Raw genomic sequence first — 25,092 nt, 5'->3', positions numbered from 1 at the left:
GCAGCAGTGGGAGGTTGGGAGCCAAATGTGTCCGTGGTATGGCACCTGCTTCTCAGCAGCCTACCTGCCTGGGAAGTAGTGGTGCAGGGGTTCACGGAAGTAGCGGTTATAGCAGTCAGTCAGTGCGGCTGTTATATGTGTTATTTTGTATTTCAGTACAAAAATAAAGATACATTTTCATTCAGAGTGGTGTTTATATGTGTTGAAAGCGTTTAGTGGCCTATTTCAGTACAAACTGAAAAATACATTCTCAGTTCACGTCGGCGGTGGTTAGATGTGTTGAAAGCGTTTATAGGCCTATTTCAGTACAAACAGGAAAAAATATTTTCAGTTCATCTAGGCGGTTATATGTGTTGAAAGCATGGCTGGGATTCAGGAGGGTGGCAGCAGTGGGAGGTCGGGAGCCAAACCAGCCCGGGGTCAAACACATGCTTCGCAGCAGCCTACCTACCCAGGAAGTAGCAGGGGTTCACGGAAGTAGCGGCGATAGCAATCAGTCAGTGCGGCTGTTATATGTGTTATTTTGTATTTCAGTACAAAAAGAAAAGTACATTCTCAGTTCATGTCAGCGGTGGTTAGATGTGTTGAAAGCGTTTATTGGCTTATTTCAGTACGAAAAGGAAAAAAGCATTTTTATTTCATGCTGGCGGTTATATGTGAGTTTACTGTAGTATTTTGGTGCAAAAAGAAATTTGATTCAGCGTTCAGCGCTGCATTTATTTGTGGTAAAATCTTTTGTAACTTATTTTGGTGGAAAAAAAATTGTATTCAGCACTGCAGTTGTATGTGGTAAAATCTCCATGATGTCTCTATGATAAATGTGCAGCGTGGGGGCCCCTGTGTAGCTTCTACACACTTTCAAAATAATCCTTCAGCGGAGCGAATAGATGCCGGATGACCGGGACGCCCCATGACCTTCCAAGGAGCTTATATTCAGCGATGCTGTTATATGTGGTAAAATCTTGTTTGATTTAGGCCTCAGCACATGACCGTTGTGTGCATCCGTGGCCGTTGTGCCGTTTTCCTTTTTCTTTTCGCGGACTTTCAATGGGTCCGTGGAAAAATCGGAAAATGCACCGTTTTGCAGCCAAGACCGTAATCCGTGTATCCTGTCCGTCAAAAAAATATGACCTGTCCTATTTTTTGGACAGACAACAGGTCACGGACCCATTCAAGTCAATGGGTCCGTGAAAGAACACGGATGCACACAAGATTGGCATCCGTGTCCGTGATCCGTGGCCGTAGGTTACTTTCATACAGACGGATCCGAAGATCCGTCTGCATAAAAGCTTTTTCAGAGCTGAGTTCACTTAGTGAAAACTCAGATCCGACAGTATATTCTAACACAGAGGTGTTCCCATGGTGATGGTGACGCTTCTAGTTAGAATATACAACGAACTGTGTACATGACTGCCCCCTGCTGCCTGGCTGCACCCGATCTCTTACAGGGGCTGTGATCCGTACAATTAACCCCTCAGGTGCTGCACCTGAAGGGGTTAATTGTGCGTATCATAGCCCCCTGTAAGAGATCTGGGGCTGCCAGGCAGCAGGGGGCAGACCCCCCTCCCTCCCCAGTTTAAATTTCATTGGTGGCCAGTGCGTCGCCCCCTCCCTCCCTCTATTGTAATAATAACATTGGTGGCACAGTGTGCGCCCCCCCGCCCCCCCCCCTTCCTTCTTCTATTGTATTATTACATTGGTGGCAGTGTGCGGCCTCCCCCAGCCCCCCTTCCTCCCTCTATTGTATTATTACATTGGTGGCTATCATAGCCCCCTGTAAGAGATCCGGGGCTGCCAGGCAGCAGGGGGCAGACCCCCCTCCCTCCCCAGTTTAAATTTCATTGGTGGCCAGTGCGTCCACCCCTTCCTCCCTCTATTGTATTATTACATTGGTGGCAGTGTGCGGCCTCCCTCGGCCCCCCTCCTTCCCTCTATTACATTAATAACATAGGTGGGAGTGTGCAGCCTCCCCCCCCCCCCATCATTGCATTGGTGGCAGCGGAGTTCCGATCGGAGTCCCAGCGATTAAACTGGGACTCCGATCGGAACTCCGCTGCCACCAAAGCAATGATGGGGGGGGGGCTGCACACTCCCACCTATGTTATTAATGTAATAGAGGGAGGGAGGGGGGCCGGGGGAGGCCGCACACTGCCACCAATGTAATAATACAATAGAGGGAGGAAGGGGTGGACGCACTGGCCACCAATGAAATTTAAACTGGGGAGGGAGGGGGGTCTGCCCCCTGCTGCCTGGCAGCCCCGGATCTCTTACAGGGGGCTATGATAGCACAATTAGCCCCTTAAGGTGTGGCACCTGAGGGGTTAATTGTGCTGATCACGGCCCCCTGTAAGAGATCAGGTGCTGCCAGGCAGCAGGGGGCAGTCATGTACACAGTTTGTAGTATATTCTAACTAGAAGCGTCCCCATCACCATGGGAATGCCTCTGTGTTAGAATATACTGTCGGATATGAGTTTTCACGATGTAACTCATATCCGACATATCCGACAGTATATTCTAACATAGAGGCGTTCCCATGGTGATGGGGACGCTTCAAGTTAAAATATACCATCGGATTGGAGAAAACTCCAATCCGATGGTATAAAAGAGACTCCAGACTTTACATTAAAAGTCAATGGGGACGGATCAGTTTGCAATTGCACCATATTGTGTCAACGTCAAACGGATCCGTCCCCATTGACTTGCACAGCCAGGCGGACACCAAAACGACTTTTTTTTCATGTCCGTGGATCCTCCAAAAATCAAGGAAGACCCACGGACGAAAAAACGGTCACGGATCACAGACCGTTTTTGCGGACCGTGAAAAAATTACTGTCGTGTGCATGAGGCCTTATTATGATGGAAAAAAAAATGTTTTCAGCATTAAGCGCTACAGTTATATGTGGTACAATCTTTTTTAAATTATTTTGGTGGTAAAAAAATCTTGTATTCAGCATTAAGCGCTGCACTTATATGCGGTAAGATCTTTTTTGAATTGTTTAGGTGGAAAAAAATATTGTATTCAGCATTAAGTGCTGCACTTATATGCGGTAAAATATTTTTTAAATTATTTTGGTGGAAAAAAATCTTGTATTCGGCATTGCGCTGCACTTATATATATATATATATATACTTAAATACAAATTTCTACCTCCTCCATTAAACTTCCTCATCTCTTCATTAGCATCGGACACACTAACTTTACCCCCCCCTCACAGCTATATATATATATATATATATATATATATATATATATACAGGTCCTTCTAAAAAAATAGAATTTTTTTGCATATTGTCATAAAGTTCATTATTTTCTGTAATGTACTGATAAACATTAGACTTTCATATATTTTAGATTCATTACACACAACCTGAAGTAGTTCAAGGCTTTTATTGTTTTAATATTGATGATTTTGGCATACGGCTCATGAAAACCCAAAGTTCCTATCTAAAAAAATTAGCATATTTCATCCGACCAATAAAAGAAAAGTGTTTTTAATACAAAAAAAGTCAACCTTCAAATAATTATGTTCAGTTATGCACTCAATACTTGGTCGGGAATCCTTTTGCAGAAATGACTGCTTCAATGCGGCGTGGCATGGAGGCAATCAGCCTGTGGCACTGCTGAGGTGTTATGGAGGCCCAGGATGCTTCGATAGCGGTCTTATGCTCATCCAGAGTGTTGGGTCTTGCGTCTCTCAACTTTCTCTTCCCAATATCCCACAGATTCTCTATGGGGTTCAGGTCAGGAGAGTTGGCAGGCCAATTGAGCACAGTAATACCATGGTCAGTAAACCATTTACCAGTGGTTTTGGCACTGCGAGCAGGTGCCAGGTCGTGCTGAAAAATGAAATCTTCATCTCCATAAAGCTTTTCAGCAGATGGAAGCATGAAGTGCTCCAAAATCTCCTGATAGCTAGCTGCATTGACCCTGCCCTTGATAAAACACAGTGGGCCAACACTAGCAGCTGACATGGCACCCCAGACCATCACTGACTATGGGTACTTGACACTGGACTTCAGGCATTTTGGCATTTCCCTCTCCCCAGTCTTCCTCAAGACTCTGGCACCTTGATTTCCGAATGACATGCAAAATTAGCTTTCATCCAAAAAAAGTACTTTGGACCACTGAGCAACAGTCCAGTGCTGCTTCTCTGTAGCCCAGGTCAGGCTCTTCTGCTGCTGTTTCTGGTTCAAAAGTGGCTTGACCTGGGGAATGCGGCACCTGTAGCCCATTTCCTGCACACGCCTGTACACGGTGGCTCTGGATGTTTCTATTCCAGACTCAGTCCACCGCTTCCGCAGGTCCCCCAAGGTCTGGAATCGGTCCTTCTCCACAATCTTCCTCAGGGTCCGGTCACCTCTTCTCGTTGTGCAGCGTTTTCTGCCACACTTTTTCCTTCCCACAGACTTCCCACTGAGGTGCCTTGATACAGCACTCTGGGAACAGCCTATTCGTTCAGAAATTTCTTTCTGTGTCTTACCCTCTTGCTTGAGGGTGTCAATGATGGCCTTCTGGACAGCAGTCAGGTCGCCAGTCTTACCCATGATTGCGGTTTTGAGTAATGAACCAGGCTGGGAGTTTTTAAAAGCCTCAGGAATCTTTTGCAGGTGTTTAGAGTTAATTAGTTGATTCAGATGATTAGGTTAATAGCTCGTTTAGAGAACCTTTTCATGATATGCAAATTTTTTTAGATAGGAATTTGGGGTTTTCATGAGCTGTATGCCAAAATCATCAATATTAAAACAATAAAAAGCTTGAACTACTTCAGTTGTGTGTAATGAATCTAAAATTTATGAAAGTCTAATGTTTATCAGTACATTACAGAAAATAATGAACTTTATCACAATATGCAATTTTTTTTAGAAGGACCTGTATATATATATATATATATATATATATATATATATGATGCAAGCACCACCTAGGGGCGATTAAAGGTAAAGGATACTGCCTGTCTGTTAAAGGGGACTACAGCATGATACCACAATGCATTTGATATGATATTTAGCAAGTGTTTAAAGTGCCCACATATAGCACATAGTGGGACACTGTATCAAGATGAATCAGGCGTGGATCAGCCAGGTGGGTGAAAGAAGAAGCACTTGGCATCCGATATGTGGCATCATGCGGGTAACAGCATCAGAATAGTAGCTGAGGCAGGTAGCCAACCGGACTCTTTCGTATAATTGTTTGTGTGGCACCATGGATAATCTAGTATGATGCATCAGGCTTTGGTGACCATCTTCAGTGGGTACTGGTATTGCCACTTACCACCACAGTATGTCACCTTGCCACTCTGTGGCCTCCTGATGCTGCCGCCACCTCCAGACTCTGTCATTGTGCCAGTCTGTGGCCTACTCATGCTGCTGCCACCTCCAGACTCTGTCCTTGTGCCACTCAGTGGTCTCCTCATGTTGCTGCCACCTCCAGACTCTGTCATTGTGCCGCTCTGTGGTCTCCTCATGCTGCTGCCACCTCCAGACCCTGTCATTGGGCCATTCTGTGTTCTCCTCATGCTGCTTTCACCTCATTACTATGCCATAGGTCCACTCTGTGGACTTGTCATGCTGTTACCACCCTCCCCACTTCATGACTGGTCCACTATTTTGGCTTTCGGCTTGGCTGACATAATTTATTTGAGACTTCTAAACTGTCAGAAGGAAGGAAAAAGTAGACGTACAACGGATCCTGTCTGTGTAGCAGCTGTAAGGCCTGTATGGTCCCATCAGAATTGGCTTATGATTTGGTAGCCAAAAGCAGGAGTAGGTACAAAACACAGAAGACATGTAAATATTCCATTCACGTGTCATCTCTGTTTTAGATCCATTCTGTTTTTTTTGCCTTTAGCAATACTGATGGAATATTGAACAAATGCTGACCAAGTTAAGGTGTATGCTCCACAGACAGGATCTTATTTTTCTGGGTAATTGTTCTGACAGATCAGAGAATGGGGAAAATTAAACAGTGAAATCAACACAAACTACTGCTGACACCCTCTCCACTCTGTCAGGGGGCTCTACTTGTATAATCGTCTAATAGAACAGCTTTTATGTGGAATCAGCTGACAAGGGTGTAAAAGGAGTGCGCTTCTTCTAGACGCTAACCTCTACCTGTAAGGCTGAGTTGATTCTTGAGTTGGTCAGTTTTGGCCCCGTGACCGCCCAAATAAGTGAAGTATGCTGTGATCCTAAGAGCGACGCCTGTCATCTGCATGTCATACTGACTCACAGTATTATTTCACTACCAAAGCAGACTCCCTATGCGGGTTACTACAAGGCACAGTGTTCTACACCACTATAAAGGCTCTCAGCAGCCAGGAAATAGCAATTTTGTTCCGTAATTCGGCACAAAATTATCGAACCAAATTTTTCCCGAAAAAATTTGACGAACCGGCGAATCACATTTTTGAAAAATTCGATCATCTCTAGTACTAAGAGGTAATTTTTTACATTCTCGACTGTGCACTACATTACTGCCCATAATGCAAATACATATAGTACTTCTTTTAAAAAAGCCCAAGGAGGGACATTATCATGGGAGAACTAATTGTGCTGTGGAAAATTTGCTAAACTAAACCACACCTCTAACCCACGCAGTCCCCTTAGTACCCCATCACAGTAGTTATCCCTCATTAGATGCTCTATTAGTTTGAAAATAATATGGATTAAGGTGGCTCTACTGTTAATCGTATGGAGTAAGGTGCACTGTTACAGATTGACTCACCCTGACTTCAGTAAATCATTTGTATAAAAATTAAGTAAATACATTTGACAGGCACTCTTGCATTTGGAAGCATATGGGTGCAAATATATTTATTCAGTCCTAGTACAATATAAAACTATAACTAAAAACTTAAAATACGAATATTATAATGATAAAATCAAAACTTGATAGGTAGGAGGTATTATATTGATACAAATGCTGGGAGACCGCATGGTATTACATATGTCCACATCATGGCGTCCCATGCTGTAACCCTGATTGGCAAACAGGACAGCTGACTGAACGCCGTATCCACAGCCCTCACAGTGAAGTGAAGAAAAGCATAATTTTTTATACAGATACTCTATTAGTGTCCCCAAACAGTAGTTATGCCCTCTTAGTAGTTATGCACCCTTAGCGTCCTCATACAGTACTGATACCCAATTCGATTCCCCACACAGTAGTTGCCAGCACTGTTCAATGTTGCATGTCCTGGTGTTTGGGAGAACTACAACAAACTGGAATGACAGCAAGAGTACACATAGGCAAACCTCTGCATGGACAGATCATCTGATTAGAAGAATGGCACGTAGGGATCCATTCTGTACTGCAGGTGAAATTGAATGTCACTTTCCAATCCCAGAAAGGCAGAAAGTGACTTTACACAACACTGGGCTATGAGCCAAACACCCAACTACAGGTGTGCTTTTGGCCTCATGCAACAGCTCACAAAGCTTATCATGGTGCACAGCAAGACACCAATGGAAGATAGATTGGAGGTCTATCCTCTTAAGTGATAAATCTCGCTTTTGTCTGATGCATCGATAGCCAGGGATTGGTCTGGAGACCACAGGGTAACACCATGACAGGAGACAGTCAGTCAATAACCTCCTTGATAGCATGCTAAGGCATCTAAATGCGTGTATATCTATGTGTGGCACTCATACTCAATACCGGATACATTGATATGCTTTAAAATTTTGTTTCCATTTTTTATCATTTGCATAGCAATAACATGTCTATTGATCCAGTGTTTTTCATGTTTCCACAAATTTTCCTTCTTGGTGTTTGTTGCAATGTTGAGGAGTGTATATTGGTTTTACAGTGTTGGCCAGTAGATGGCAATGTTGGACAGTACGTATACATTAGAATTCCTTTACACATCTGGCAATAATTACATTTATACCTGATTTGAACTTAAGTGAAAGAAGATATGAGCATAAAAAAGGGTTCCGTTTTTGCTGTTTTGGCAAATTGTGTAGAACAGAATAATTTTACATGGGGATTTTTCCTTTGCACACATTTACTTTATTTATTGTATCTCCATTGTGCATAGATGGAGATTATTCCCAAAACACTGTAGTTAATGACTTAATAGTATAACATACTTTGCATAGATGCATGGAAAAGAAATTCTAAAAACTGTTAAATGTGTTAATAGGAAAACGCTGGCAGTATTTTGTGTAATGAATAAGGCTAATTTCACACTGGCGTTTTGGCTTTCCGTTTATGAGATCCTTTCAGGTCTCTCACAAGCGGTCCAAAAGGGATCAGTTTTGCCCTAATGCATTCTGAATGGAAAAGGATCCGCTCAGAATGCATCAGTTTGCCTCGATTCCGTCTCCATTCTGCTTTGGACGAAAAGGAGCCAAAAGGATCCGTTCTGACACACAATATAAGTCAATGGGGACAGATCCATTTTCTGTGACACAATCTGGTACAATAGAAAACTGATACGTCCTCCATTGACTTTTAATGGTGTTCAAGACGGATCCGTCTTGGCTATGTTAAAAATAATACAACCGGATCCGTTCCGAACAGATGCAGACGGTTGTATTATCTGAACAGATCCGTCTGTGCAGATCCATGACGGATCTGCACCAAACGCAAGTGTGAAAGTAGCCTAACCTGCAATTAGAAAGAATTGTGTTACTAGAAACAGAGACAATTAAATGGAGTATTAAATTGTCTATGTGGATACAAGTTAATCACAGACTCTATAATGAATGTATTCATCTTTCTACTTTACATTAATTCATCATCAATCCCAGGATTTCCAATGTTGTCAGTGAATTAAAACATATCAGTAAATTAAAGCATTTTTTGTAGAAGATAAAAACTTTTGCTCTTGCACAACAAAACCAGGTGAACTGAAATAGTTCAGCTTTGCAACTACATAGGCTGAATTTAATCTGGACAGCTTCTGAATGTTTCCCTTCATTGACAGCAAGACACTGGACCACGGTAAGACACTGAAAAATATACTAAATTAGGACATCACATAATGTTTTCTTAAAAAATTAATAAGACATAACTCAATTTTCAGTAATTACGGTTGATACATGTGACGGACTGAACAGTCACAGGGGCTGCTGGAGAAGCCTCAGGGCCAGCCTCCTTGCTACTGACTATGGACCCAGAACTATAGAGACCCCCCTCAGACCTTTTGGTGTGTGGAATTTATATGCCACATATTTCCTATTGCCAATTAAAGGTGCAGGGTGTGAATTCAGCAACACAAAAAGGGTTAACTCTGCACTGAGACTCCCACTGATTATGTTAGTGATGGGATTAAGATAGCTGACTCAAGGAGCAGCCGACTCCTAGATGAGTTGCTCACCCTATGATACACTCAGGAGATAATCCCATCACATGTGTCTCCGATTGCAGGTAGAGATGGGACCGAAGTCTCTCCACCGGCCCTACAGGGATGCTGGGCAGCCGACCCAGATCCCCAACTACAGCCAGCGTTACCTGGAGTCCAGACAGTCGGTCTGACTCCCGATCGGCAGCTTACCTTACAGGGAGAGATGACAACCGGTCTCTCTCCCCAGCGGCAGACAGGATCACAGGGAGAGGAGATTGTCGGTCCCTCATCCCTGCAGCAACCAGCATCACTGGGAGTGGAGATGGTTGCACCCAATACCCAGCACCAGGCAGCATTACCGAGAGTTGAGACAGTCGGTCCTGCTCCCCCGCAGGAATGCGAGGAGGAGGATTTATGCAATCCCTCCTCTCCACAGCCAATCCGCAACAAGATCCTGGGGGTAGGATTGCCTGACCCCATTCCAGTAGAAGAGCTGGCACCTGGGCAGAGCGCAGTCAGCCTCTGCCCTCCCCTATCCTCTTGTCCAGATGCTGAATCCCCACAGGCTACCCCAGCGGAAGAGCTGGCATCTGGGAAGAGCACAGTTGGCCTCTGCCCTCCCCTATCCTCTTGTCCAGAGGCTGACTCTCCACAGGCTACCCTAGCAGAAGAGCTGGCATGTGGGCAGAATGCAGTTGTCCTCTGCCCACCAAGTACCCACAGCTCCAAGCTAGAGAACAACAATGAAGCAAAGAGTAGCAGACGCCCGCTCAACAATTGGGGACATACAGAACAGAGCCAGGCCCCAGAGTTCAACAGGACCAGTGTTTGTTTATGGGTGGGCTACTCGACTAACTCAGGCACCGACCGACAGGAGGTCAGGTACCTGGTTGGTCTATTGTTGGGAGGGGAGAAATGTGACGGACTGAACCGTCACTGGAGCTGCTGGAGAAGCCTAAGGGCCAGCCTCCTTCCTACGGACTATGGACCCAGAACTATGGAGACCCCACTCAGACCTTTTGGGGTTACAATAAACTATAAACCTTGATTTATGTGTGGAATTTATATGCCACATATTTCCTATTGCCCATTAAAAGTGCAGAGTGTGAATTCAGCAACACAGAAAGGGTTAACTCTGCACTGAGACTCCCACTGATTGTATTAGTGATGGGATTAAGATAGCTGACTCTAGGAGCAGCTGACTCCTAGATGAGTAGATCACCCTATGATACACTCAGGAGATAATCCCATCACATGTGTCTCCTCTCTCCCTATTCATTCATTATGGAGGGGGTGAAGATTTCTGTTTGCATGCTGTTCACGGTTGATTGATTTATGTTGTTAGACTTCTTAAACTGTATATATAATGAGTTTATCTTCAATAAAGTGAGTTCCTGTTTTGGCCTTCAACATAGAGCCTCGTCTAATGTGTGTGGGGATTGCTATACACTGTATACTCCCCTGGCTATAACCCCTAGCTCTTGTAAGAGCTGTTCGTGTCCCTCTTTCCTGTGGTGGTTACAGTGTCAAGCGGAGTGCTTGGAGCCCTTGGGAAGCCCTAGAAGCATCCATCAATGGAGGTACCCAGTTGGGGTGCCAGGATATCCGTTACAATACATTACATTGTACTACCTGGGGCAAAGGATGATCAACTGACAAAATTGTAAATTGTATTTGGAACATTTCAGAGCAAACTTCTAATTAAAAAAAATAGAATAGATCTAAGTTTATGAGTGGCAGCCATAATAAGTTAGGCATTAAAAATGGTGGCTGTTACATAAGCAGTACCAGGGATGGTGTAATGGCATCACATGCGGATATGAGAGAAATCTTTCTAACTAAATCTATTCACACTGTGTTTGCAGTGGATGCATGAGGTTAATATCTAGTGGATTTCCTGATATTTATTTCAGACCAAAGATTCCAAATGTAAGTTATAGGCACATAGTTGTATATTTTGCCCATAGACTTCCATGTTAAGACTTTCCTCTGTTTGTAATAGAAATGTTGCTTATGATTAGTGTTGAGTGAATCAAAGTATCCAAAGTGGAATTGGATCCCAAGTTTAGGAAAAACTTGATTTGCAATGAATCCAAATTTCCTTTCGTTTAGTGGTAATGATTCCCCCCCCCCCTAAAATAACAGCTACATGTGTTACAAAGATAAAGAAGCCCAGAAACGCGATAATGACCCGTGCCATACAGCCAGCCAATCAGCAGATAGCCATCCCCTGTGATGTCACAGCCCTTTAAAAGTCTCACTCTGCATAGTCTCCGCCATTTCACTATGATCTGAGCACAGGGAGAGATGTGACAAACGCTAGGAACAGTGTTCAAGAAACCTTTCATTGTAGATTATTTGGTAGGAAGACTGCAGGGACAGTAATCTGAAGCTGAAGGGATTCATCGGAGACTGCCCACTTTGCATCAATCCCTGTGTAGGGAACAGGTCAATCTAATTAAACAGTGTCTTTAACATCCCAGAGTTGTGTTACTATGCGCCTCTACCCCGCTGCGGTCTTCTAAGAGCCTTTACCTTGTCATCGGATATGAATTTGCTCATGTCTTCACATCTATGCATTTAAAACTATGTTAAATGCAAATTTCCTTGTAATTTTCCATGCAACAATGGATTGGTAAGGAATTAGTTTCAGTTTGGTATATCTAAGCTGGAATGGAATGGATTATTCCAGCTTAGCTCCCCCTCTGTGGAGGTGTGGACTGTTCCCACTTCCTGCACCTTGGGTGGAAAAGGAAGTTAGACTCAGTGTAGCCTACCCCCTGCTAGGGGCAGGGTGTGTGTGTAAGGAGTCCCCCTGTATAGGGAAGAAAGCCAGGATCTTGTCTCGGCTGAGACATTAATCATAATACCCAGTCTGAGCCCTGCAGCCTCAGTTGGATGTCAAGAAAGCAGACACTCTCCAGAGTTTCTCGGATGAAAGCATTCCCTCAGAGCCTATCTGTGACTAAAGTCCAGAGACCTAGGATAAGCCATATTCCTCCTCAGCTAGTCAGTCCCCACAAAGCAGAAGATAAAGAGAAGTGCAGATGATAAATTCCTGCCACACTTACAGAGCTACTAAGCAGACGTCTTATCCTGCAAGCTCCCATATATATATTATATTATAGTGCAGAAGATTTATTCCTACCAACCACTGCCAAAACCTGCTGGGACCAAAGACCAATGTTGTATTCTGTTTGGATTCAAGTTATCTTCAGTAAAGAAAAGTTTGAACTTTACCTAAAGGTCTGGACATCAATTTCTGCTGCACATTTCCTCAATTACTCCTACTATCACTACACTCAAATTTATTTCAAGTAAGTCATGAGCCAGGAATCCAGCCATACCCAGGTAGGAGACACCGTTGACACAATTATTGCCACCTATAGAGACATTATAGGCCATTACACCACTCAGGCATTCCTAACCTGGGACGTGCGCTATAACACCTTGGGAGGTACCCTGCGCACGCTGCAATTGGCGTCATGAACAAACTATAGACCTGACCCAGCCATTGCATAATTTGGTGTCAGCGTATACCCATATCCTGCTCCATTGCATGTCCACTTTGTTTAATAGATAAGCAATTCCATTAGGCCTTGAGTCTCAAACTGGGGTGAAAAAAACTGTCTATTTTGACTGTTATGGGGGTGTCTACCTTGTTAAATAAATAAGCAATTCTGTTATGCCTTGATTATCAAAATTAGGTGAATAAGCTGTACTAATGCTGTTATAATAATACTGTTATTGTGGTGTCCACATTGATATTGAATACAGTACCTTGTTTTACACATACAATTACTGTTACTGTGCAGTATGTCCAACAGAAAGTTCTCAGGGCCCTCCAAAGGAACGGGGATTGGTATAAATATTGCTTGAGCTGGCGGAAGTAGCAACAGAAGAAGGGGGCAGGTGATAGGCCAGGGCTGCTGCTGTCATCCAACAGTTGTGTTTTGACCAGCAATCCAGCTGTTCTTTAATGGTTCACTTAGCTTTCAACATCATCTCAACTGACATCAGACACCCACAGCCAAGAGTCCTCTGATACCACACTTAATTTGCATGGCCCAGGACAAAGCTCTGTGCCCTTACCTGTCCTGAACCTGCTTCTTTTCTTTGCTGCTCCTTCTGCCCAGAAAGTGATATATGCTACAGGCCCTGCTCTGCTTTTCAGTGAGGATGATATAATGGAGGACAGTCAGCAGCTACTGACCAGCCCATATTTGGAGGAGAGGTCCGTTGCTTCCTCCTGTAGGCGTGCAATTAGCAACAATGACAGTCGTGTGGGTGACACAAGTGACAAGCAGACAGTAGTGTCTGATGATGTAGTCGATCGCACGTGGGAGCCAGGTGAAGAGGGAGCTTCATTATTATCATCAGGGTGTGAGAGTGGCAGCTTACTTGTGAGAGAGCAGCAGGGTGGAGGCAGTGTGAGACCTGGAGCCAAATGGGACCGGGGTAGACCATCTGCTACTTAGGAGTCTAGCTGTCTATAAACACTTGGCGGTGCACAGTTTCAAAGAGGCAACGGCAAGCAGTTATCACACAGTGGTGGGGGTAGAATGTCATACTCGGCAAGTTTTTCATCAAGTTGCCGGAGGAAGTCAGTGTGGCCATATGTAGGATCTATGGACAGAGGGGAACACTGGCCATGGTGCCAATATTGGAGCCTCACCATGCAGTGGCCTGGAAAAACTGTGGCGCTAATGGTGCAGTCTGAGGCATCTTGCAGCGGCCCAAACCCCTTCTCCAGAAGTCAGGGCTCCACCACATCAGCAGAAGGGAGCTGTGTTTGCTTCCCATTGTCTACTGGTCCTGGTGCTCCCCCTCTGCCCATTTCAAAGAACTACCTTTACGTCCTGGAGCAGAAGCTGATGAATCTGTATGGCCATGGGACAGGAGGCACGACAGCCACATCTCATGGCTGCCTGAGCCCTGTGGTGGCTGAACTGGCAGAAGAGGAGGAGGAGGACATTAATGCACAGGAAATGTATACATAAAAAGATGGTTTATCTGCACAAGTGACAGGAGAAGAGCAGGAGGAGCTTAAGGGTGATGAAGAAGACCAGGCAGATGACCCTGACAGACCGTGGCAGTATACAGTGAAGATGGAGGCACATGGCTAGATGCATGCTAAGTTGCTTGAGTAGTGATAGCTGAATTTTCACCACTTGGCAGAGGGATGACCACTGGCTCTACACGATGTTAGACCCTCCCTCCCAGGTCAAAATCTGGCTCTTTTTTTTACACGTGTTGAGAGGGATAATAAACTCAATTACTATTGAGAAATCCTATGTAGTCAGCTGGTCGCTGCCTTTGTGTGCCATCGCCCATCCTCTGGTGGAGGGGGGAGGAAGGAGCAACACCAGCTCCATTAGCAGTAACTTCTTGAGTCACCAATGTCTGATGAGCATGTTTCTTCACCAGCCAACTGAATAAACCACCCAGCTGCATGACATGGAGCAGAACATGAATCAGCAGATGGTGGCATTCCTCTACAGCACCCTGTTATCCCAGATCCAAGATCACCTAGACTACTGGGCAGCCAAACATAAAATGTGGCTGCAACTTGCTGAGTTTGTCCTGGACAAGCTTTTCTGCCTGGCAAGTAGAATGGTATAAGAGCGGGTGTTTAACACACAAAGTAGAGAGATTAAACTTTATAAAGATGAATCAGGCAAGGATCAGCCAGGATTTCCACAGACTGGTGCCTGATGCATCAGACTACATAATTCTGGCAGTAATGTTTTGACTGCAGTGTGCTGCCACACCATAACATTGTGAAAAGTGGCCCATTACTTCTAGCCACTTGCTTTAGGCACCATTCTGATGCCACACCAGCTGCCTCTGCTGTCATCTTCTCCTACTAACAAAATATACATACACAATTCAATGTGGCAATTTAACAAAAAGGATGATCAACCGAATTAAATTAAATGGTTGAAAAGATGATCTAGTTATATGGACTACAGTAATAGGGGAGGCTGCACGAAAAAATAGTGTTAGCACCAGGATAAACACTTAAATAGCCAAAGAGGAGATGTGTGTAGGATTTGGTCTATAGTGTTAATGACCATTTAAACTTCTAGATACACGTAGACAGCGCCTAATCCCCACAAACACAAAACTAACAAAATATACATACACAAATCGATGTGGCAATTTGACAAAAAGGATGATCAACCGAATGATCAGCAGTAACCTTAAATAGTAACTTACTTCACTGGGGGGCTGTCGAGCAGGTATAGATGCACCTGAGACCGTTTTTCTCATACAATTCTTTTAACATCACTTATTATTATTTTTTATTATTTTTTAAGTACCCGCACAGTTGCCATATATCGATACTGTGAAATAGAATCAATATAACAAGATATAAATAGACACAGTGACATATAGGCTCACCATATATTGAGACTGTGAAATAGAACCACTAACTATACAGACACAGTGATATATATGTTTATGCAATATATTGATACTGTGAAGCAGAAGCACAAATCCAACTAGCAAAGTAGTAACCCTCCATAGACTGACTACACCGCCCTGATCTGTTTCTTCTTCACCTTGGTGCCTCTGTGCTACTGCCCACTATCCCCAAGACCACCTGGGCCTCCTCCCCCCTTTTTTTCTTGGGCAAGTCTCCAGCACTTTATACATTTTATCTCTATATTATCTTGCAGTGCACTGAAGTACACTGCTTTAGGGTGCTGCCTCGGTGAACACCCGCCAAACCACTTCCATCCCATTCCTAACACTCCGTCACTTCTAAATAGTCCTCTTGGTGCTCCAGGGAATACTTTTCCTTTTTCCCTTTCCACTGCGTTTAATCCCCCTTTTTTTTTTTTTTTCTCTTCTTCTTCAATATGTTAATAATACATCAGGGAGAATTATAAACTGGCACTCATTGGAATTGTCAAGATTTTTACTGTATTTCTTTATTTTAGCGCCATAAATTTCTTTCTAAAGTGTGCAGCTATTTCTCTTATTGATTCATTGCTATAGTCTAGGGACCTTATTTTAGCTGACATTTACTATGGTGACTGCACATGAATGGCACATTTTATATATATTTATGAAACAAGTCAGCAAAAAGAATAGTCCACTGTCCTTGTCCACGGAATGGGCGGAATTTAGCATGAAAGGGTGTGGCTTAAGATGTAATATTTTCTGCCAAAAATTTGTAACACAAATCTTCCACATAGCAAGAAAACCAATAAATTGTAGAAAGTTAGACTTTCCCCTGAGGCAATGTGATAAATGAGGTGCAGCTTTAGACTGCCTGTCTAAATTTACACTGTCTACCTTTTTATAAAGCATTAATAAATCTGTCCCTTTGTCCTGTGATGGTGAAAACATAGACATGGTAAACATTAATTGATCTAGCTCTCAATACTTTCTACAGGCACCTTTTGATATAAGAATGCCCCATATATATGTTTTAAGATTATATTTAAAATAGACCACAGTTTTTGAATGCAATATAAGTACGGGGTAGGTCAGACTTATTGGAATGGTGTGTTATTTCACAAGCTGATATACAATGTTGCAGTAATGCCATTGCAGAAACATGGTATTCCAAACAATCCCTGTGAATTATGGCTGAGCCTCTACCTCTTTATTTATGTTTGATCTGTTTGGCTCTGCTACAGAAATGAAAAGCAGAAATCAGACACTTTAACACAATGGATTGATATAAAAACATTTACAAGCTTTTCAGTCAGCCTTTTTTCCATATACATAGCCTAGTGGGAGCCAAGACATACAAAGATCAAGCCTTTGCAGTTTTGAATGATACTAAGCAGGCCTGCATGAGTTTAATGGCCACGCTCCAAACAATATTACTTTTCTGTTGCATGACTTTATTTTAAAGCATAAAAGGTAAACAGGTATATTGGATATCTAATTAGCACATTGAGTGAACCTCAACTTGAACATTTGGAAAATAACAGCAAAGAGCGGGTGTGATATTACCTTTCACAAGCAGCACCGAAGGAAAAATTCAATTAAAGGTGGATTTACACGGCCTGATATTCAGGCAGATTATCAGGAATGAATGTCCCTGCGAACGCTCATTCCCGACAATCTGGCCATCTAAATGTGCTGCCGGTCACCTGATGAACTAGTAAAACGCTCATTTATCGTTTCTGGGCAGCAAATCATGTGGTCTAAACAGCGATCTGCTGCCCAGAAACAATGCAGCTGTATGGGGATGAGCAATCGCAATAGCGATCCCTAGGTCTCATACTGTGGAGGTGATCGTTGCATGCAAATGCAGCATTCTCCTTCATTGAACGAGCAGCCGACTGTCTGGAAGGAGCGCTTCCTTCCTGACAATCGACTTTAAGTTCAGCTTGTGTAAACCCACCTTAGGACTTATGCTTTCATACTGATGGCCTGTCCTCTGGATGAGTCATTAATATCATAAAGGGGTTGTAACAATTTTGCAAGTTATTCCCTATTTGCAGGATCAGGGGTAACTAACTGGTTGCTGGGGGTTTGACCATTGGGACCCCCCACTGATGTGACAATGTGGGTCACATTCTTCTGTTTTGATGGAGTGGCAGGTTAAGCATTTATCCTGCCACTTCATTCATTCTCTATGGGATTTCCAAAGCTAGTCAAGTATAGTGCTTTGCTATTTCTGGAGGTTCCATAGAGAATGAATGGAGTGTCTCGGTGCATGCTCGACCTGCCACTCCATCAGGTAGTAGGACCTTTGGATATGTAGCTGCCAGTCAAATGCTTCTGATCTCGAGACACCTGTCAAACAGTTGATTTTAATGGGAAGAGTTTCAATTGCCTATTTTTCTCTCCAATACTCAAATACTATTTTTCACACAGATGCTTACTTGAAAACAAAAGTAATGTCTTATTTACTGCAAAGATCAACGATAACATCTACAAAACCAGTGGAAGTGGGGATGTTTAAGAGGAAAGACACATATTTTTTATTTCTCAAAGCCGAGTGATCCATAGACCTTGAGGTATCTTAGAAAAATTCTATCCTACTGTGTGTTCATATGCATGGAGCTAAACAGTTTATGGAAGGGAAAGAAAGCTTTTGGAAACATTCAAAGCTTTTTGATTTACTTGTAAGACAAACATTTTTAAAGGGCATAAATTATGGAAAATGGAAGTGGTTTCTTAGCTAATCTGTAAGGCATTCACTTTCATTAAACAATGCCAAGTTTTTGAGTCCAAAGTCAATGCTCAAAATTACAGCTAGCCGCCGGAGTTATCTCATGTTTTCCATTGTCAGGCTGACATAAAACAGACGATGTTCCAGACGGTGCCAGGAGACTGTAGAGAGAGTCCATTCCTGATGTAGTCTGTTACGTGTTAGGGTGTTCATGATTTACTGAATATCTGGGAGATGAATCTGACAATTAAGTGATAGGACACTGAGTCACCCTAGAAACCTCATAAATAAAAACCTTAGATACAATATCCTCTTTTTTTTTTTTAACATCTATTGCAGGTTTCAGCACTTTTAGCATAGAAACATAGAATGTGTCGGCAGATAAGAACCATTTGGCCCAGCTAGTCTGCCCAATATACTAAATACTATGGAAAGCCCCTGGCCCTATCTTATATGAAGGATGGCCTCATGCCTATCCCATGCATGCTTAAACTCCTCCACTGTATTTGCAGCTACCACTTCTGCAGGAAGGCTATTCCATGCATCCATTACTCTCTCAGTAAAGTAATACTTCCTGATATTACTTTTAAACCTTTGCCCCACTAATTAAAAACTATGTCCTCTTGTAGCAGTTTTTCTTCTTTTAAATATTCTTTCCTCTTTTTACCTTGTTGATTCCCTTTATGTATTTAAAAGTTTCTATCATATCCACTCTGTCTCGTCTTTCTTCCAAGCGATGCATGTTAAGGTCCTTTAATCTTTCCTGGTAAGTTTTATCCTGCAATCCATGGACCAGTTTAGTAGCTCTTCTCTGAACTCTCTCCAAAGTATCAATATCCTTCTGGAGATATGGTCTCCAGTATTGAGCACAATACTCCAAATGAGGTCTCACTAGTGCTCTGTAGAGCGGCATGAGCACCTCCCTCTTTCTACTGGTAATTCCTCTCCCTATACACCCAAGCATTCGGCTAGCATTTCCTGCTGCTCTATGACATTGTCTGCCTACCTTTAAGTCTTCTGAAATAATGACCCCTAAATCCCTTTCCTCAAATACTGACGTTAGGACTGTATCACTGATTTTATATTCTGTTCTTGGGTTTTTACGCCCCAGGTGCATTATCTTGCACTTATCAACATAAAATTTTAGTTGCCAGATTTTTGACCATTCCTCTAGTTTTCCTAAATCCTTTTCCATTTGGTGTATCCCTCCAGGAACACCAACCCTGTTACAAATCTTTGTGTCATCAGCAAAAAGACACACCTAACCATCAAGGCCTTCTGCAATTTCGCTGATAAAGATATTAAACAATATGGGTCCCAGAACAGATCCCTGAGTTACCCCACTGGTAACAAGACCATGGTCTGAATATACTCCATTGACTACAACCCTCTGTTGTCTGTCCCTCAGCCACTGCCTAATCCATTCAACAATATGGGAGTCCAAGCACAAAGACTGCAATTTATTGATAAGCCTTCTATGTGGGATAGTATCAAAAGCCTTACTAAAGTCTAGATAAATGATGTCTACGGCACCTCCGCCATCTATTATTTTAGTCACCCAATCAAAAAAATCACTAAGATTAGTTTGACATGATCTCCGTGAAGTAGACCTATGCTGTTTATCATCTTTCAATCCATGGGATTTTAGATGTTCCACAATCCTCTCCTTGAGTATGGTTTCCATTAATTTCCCCACTATTGATGTCAGGCTTACTGGCCTATAGTTGCCCGATAGTTGTACATTAAGCTGGAAGTAATGATACAAGTCATGTTGACAGAAAAGGGTTGTCTAATTTCAGCAAATGGCAGTAATGTACACATAGTTAATACAAGACATTTACTGATGTACTCTGATTGTCCATATTCCCTCCTTTGCTGACTTGATTCATTTTTCCATCACATTATACACTGCTGCAGTGGCCAGGGGTTATGGCCACTGCAGCAGCAAAGATATAAGGTGGCTGGAACGGGAGCTACTGTAATAGCCACCAGAGAGGATGGTGTCTTTTCCTATATTGTGCAAGCATGACCACCACTGCTGAATTGCAGAGTGGTCATAACCATGGAAATAAGCAGTGTATAATGTGATGGAAAAATGAATCAAGTTAGCAAAGGAGGAATATGGACAATCCCAATATATTAGTAAGTGCATGGTATAAAGGAGGTATCCTGGAAAAGATAAAGATGAACTATCCTCAGGATAGGTCATCATCATCACATTGGAGGGGTCTTGGCACCTGCACCGATCAGCTGTTTTAGGGAGCCGCTGCACTGACTGGGGTAATGACAGCTTTCCAAGCACAGCAGCAGACATTGTATAATGACTGTGTTTGGCCTTGCAGCGCAGACCCATTGACTTGATTGGGCTGAGCTGCAACAAGGCCATGTGAGCGATGTACAGTAATGTCACGGGCCTAAGAAGAGCATCCAGTCTCTTCTAACAGCTGATTAGTGGGGATCCTAGGTGTCGGACTCCTGCAGATCTTATATTGATGAACTATCCTTAGGATAAGTTATAAATGTCTATTCTCAGAGAACCCATTTAACTTTGTCTATATTATAAATACCATTTTCTGCAGTGAGATAACCCCTTTAACCATAAACTGTTTAATTAACAGCTAAACCCAGGTATATTTGAGGGTGAGTTGGTCTAATAGGGTGGTTTCCATTTTCCAAATAATCCTAGATTTGTAACCATAATTGCCACTCTCTAGTCTGTAAAAGTATAACAATTAAATGGAAACACTGGTTTTAGTGGTCATCCTCTTGGCATTGCTCTCACTACAGTTACACAGAACTTTCCTTGCAAAGCATTCAGGAGTACTACAGTACTAGAGCTAACATATGGAGGCCAGGCAGTACTCCCTGGAAAAAGAATATGCAGGTAAAGCAACTTTCACATCTGCGTTTTCCCTGGATCCCTCATGGATCAGCAAAAACGCTTCTGTTACTGATAATACAACCGTCTGCATCCGTTATGAATGGATCTGGTTGTATTATCTGTAAAATGGCCAAGACGGATCCATCTCTAAAACCATTGTAAGTCAATGGGGGAAGGATCCGTTTTATTTTGTGTCTGAGAAAACGGATCCGTCACCATTGACTTGCATTGTGAAACATGCTAAACATCCGAGGACGCACTCAAAAATGCTGTTTGCAGCGCTTTTGTGTGTGTCATGGGAATGCAATGAAACGGAACCGAATGCATTCTGGTGCACTCCGTTCCCTTCAGTTCAGTTTTGTCCCCATTGACAATGAATGGGGACAACACTAAAGCATTTCCGTCCTCTATTGAGATCCTATGACGGATCTCAATACCGTAATGAAAAATACAGATGTAAAAGTAACCTAAGCTATTTTGCAAGAGAAAGAAAACAGTTTCAGTGGTAGCTCCTAGTGAAGCTAATTACCCTATAGTCAATGATTTTGTTGCATTTTTATGCCACTCACTTCAGTTTTGAAAAGTGGGTGGAAAAGGGGCCATGGTTACCTTTGTTAAAGGGGATCTACAGTTTGTTTTAACTGATGATGTATCCTCTAGATAGATCATCAGCTTCTGATCGGCGGGGATCCGACACCCGGGACACCCGCCGATCAGCTGTTTGAGAAGGCAGCAGCGCCGCGGCCTTCTCACTGTTTACCGCAGGCCCAGTGACGTCATCAACTGGCCTGGGCGGGGCTAAGCTCCATTCAAGTGAAAGGAACTTAGCCGCGCCCAGGCCAAGTGATACTAGTCGTGACGTCACTGGGCCAGCGGTAAACAGTGAGAAGGCCGCGGTGCTGCTGGAGCGCCGCTGCCTTCTCAGACAGCTGATTGGCGGGAGTGCCGGACCCCGGCCGATCAGAAGCTGATGATCTATGTAGAGGATAGATCATCAGTTAAAACAAACTGTAGAAACCCTTTAAGGTGTTTCACTCCAGATTTATGACTAGGACATTTTTATTTTTTTAAAGTCGCAAAATCACTCCAGCAGGGAGGCGGTGTAGAAAACTGTAGTAGCATTTCTAGACAAAAGGGGTTTAATATTTGATAAATTTGGTGCAAAGTATCCCCAACACAGACTCTGCCTTCAAATCCCCCCTCATGATAAATTTGTCACAGTCCATAGACTATAAATTCCTGTACTTCTGCATTGTGATTTGTACAGTTCACTGCACTTTATTTCCCTTATTACAGTATAAGATGAAGTGATTGTATGAGTGCTACCAGCTCACATTATATACCTAATCGTTCGGCTTCAATGTATGAAATATTCAGAAATGAGTTGCATGCTCAGCATATAGTAAATGTGTTTCATATCTTTTGTCTAAATGTGTATGTTTGTCTGAAGAATAAATATGAAAAGTGAAATGTGTTACCATGTCTACCATGTATTGGTAGAGAAGCTTTGCAGTTCTTTGTACTTTTGATTCTAAAGATGGAGGAAGCACACTAGGTGTGGCTGGTTTCAGTTACACTAGACCACCACTAGATGGCAGCAGCATGACGTATGTGCCTGAAGATTTGCTATGCATGTAAAGAAATTCATGTTCTTTCCAAAGATGTCAGCAGATTCTGATTCTCATGAGCTGGAATATGAATTATCAAACCGGCTATGTCCATGATTTGTCATATAACACATGGGGTAATACAATTAGTTCCACAGAACATATGTTTTACATCATCTTGCAGTCAGAGGTTTATATTCCCAAGCCCAAAGGAAAAAAGTAATGTCATTGCCCAGTTGTTTTCTACAGTAACATGCCATATATTAATACTGATGAGATCATCGTACTGCACATTGCCAGCTTCGGCAGACTACAGACAGGCAGCATGTTTTTACTCAGTCCCTTCCAGCTGTTACAACATAGGTGAATAATCATAGCCAGCGGCTAGATATGACTACATGGAAACTATTGACACTTTAACTCTGCATAGTACAACAGCAAAAATTGCCATATGCAGTAATGGCAACCAAGGGCGTTTTACAAAGGATGATGTATGGATGATGGTTTATTTGACACTAATCTACCTTTCTGCATCTGGTGATGTATCTTGTTAAAGGAGAAGTACTAGTGGGAAACTTCTCTCCTTCAGTCCAAAATGGTCTCAACAGAGCAACTGATGAGTATAAGGACAACCACTAGAGATAATTCCTGAAACATGTTTACATTCATTCAGCTCAATTATGGTTAATGGTTAGAATATCCTCAATTTGGCTTGAAAGTGAGCTATTTATGCATACTTATTATGTAGACTTACAAGTTTGATATCAGTTTCATGTGGTTGACTAAATTCTTTCTTTACACCAAATGAATGCATTTCTCTACCTTATACAGTAACATATGCAGGGAGAACACAACACATAGTGCTACAACTACTATACGCCCTCCAGATATGACATAGCATAGAAATGGCTCGGATGTTACAGTGAATTCAACTTCTTCTTGAAAGAATTTATATTAAGCAAAACTTCCAAAAATAGTAATGTGATAGTTTATAGTAGACTGCTGTATGAAGTGATAATGCCATTCCCTTCAAATATTCACAGTAATGCAATTTGCATGTTAAACACCCGCATTCAAATTACACAGGGAATATTTATGAAGTCAATAACCCTCAAATCGTGACATATACTAGTTCCTTAATTGAAGGTCCTGAAACCATTTTAAAGGTTCTCAAGGTTTTTAGGTCAGCATGGACATGTGGATGTATGATGCACATCTGTCCATTGCTCCAGCTTATTAGCAGCATCTTATCAGAACATGGTTACCACAGCTGCTTTACAGCACAGGAAGGTTAGATTACATTGCAGCTAGGAACATGTTACTTGCATTAGAAAACGTACATCTCCAGAGCTGCATCTCGAATCTGTTATTATTCCTAACTTCAGACTAAAGCAACAATTGCCATTCTCACAATATGGGGCAGTGCAAGCCCCCTGGTGCATTTTTTTCCTTTCCATTGTTACGTTACATTTAGTGTCTAGGAGTTTTTGACCAGTTAAGGGGAGAGCAAAATAAACAGTTGAGACAATTACTCACCTTCCTGTTGTTGTGCCAGAATTAGGGAAGGATAGGTCACTGCAATGATGCAGAAAAGAGAGGTTATTTGCACAAAGCTCATCATGTCTAAATGTTAGACATGAGACTCTAAGTGCAGACTAGGGGAAAAACAAAAATAAATCTTCTTAACTTAGCACCATCAATTTCTCCCCTACCCCTTCAGCTCTGGACCCTTAAACTGAACTTAGCCACTGAGATTCCTTTGCACTGTTCTTAAATAGGGAAATCTTTGGCTTGCACTAAATTCCAGCCCCTTTCTGAAACTTGAGAGGTGTTGCCATTAGGAAACCCCTTCAATGCTGAAGGATCCCATATAGGGCTTGCATTGGAATGTATTGCCAAGTGAATATGCAGTGTTAACGTGGAATGGTCTGTGTTTGACCTCAAAGAGCAGAAAGAGAAGTTAAAGAACACATCTGGAGAAATGTGCATTGTACAAATGATTATAGCTACACATTTTCCTAACTTCCAAATATATAGAACAGATGTTATCAATAGGGATGAGTGGATCCGTGGATGTTTGGGTTCGCCGGGTTCGGCCCGACTTCGGGTCAAAGTTCGGGTTTGGGACCTGAACTTGACCAAAACTCAATCCCAGAACCAATGGGGAACTG

General features: G+C 42.7%; 1 protein-coding gene across 1 annotated transcript in view; it reads right to left on the bottom strand.

Annotated features, from left to right (window-relative positions):
- The window catches only part of COL3A1 (collagen type III alpha 1 chain), a 110,860-nt gene extending 86,187 nt beyond the window's left edge, over positions 1–24,673 (bottom strand). Inside the window, exon 1 of the mRNA XM_044304932.1 lies at positions 24,458–24,673. Within this exon, the coding sequence (XP_044160867.1) occupies positions 24,458–24,542 (85 nt within the window). The 5' untranslated portion in view covers positions 24,543–24,673. The remainder of the gene's footprint in view (positions 1–24,457) is intronic.
- Positions 24,674–25,092: the final 419 nt, after the last annotated feature.

Source organism: Bufo gargarizans, chromosome 8 (genome assembly GCF_014858855.1).
Source record: "Bufo gargarizans isolate SCDJY-AF-19 chromosome 8, ASM1485885v1, whole genome shotgun sequence".
NCBI lineage: Eukaryota > Metazoa > Chordata > Amphibia > Anura > Bufonidae > Bufo > Bufo gargarizans.
Note: the sequence above shows the minus strand (reverse complement) of the source record. Positions and strands in the feature narration are given on the sequence as shown.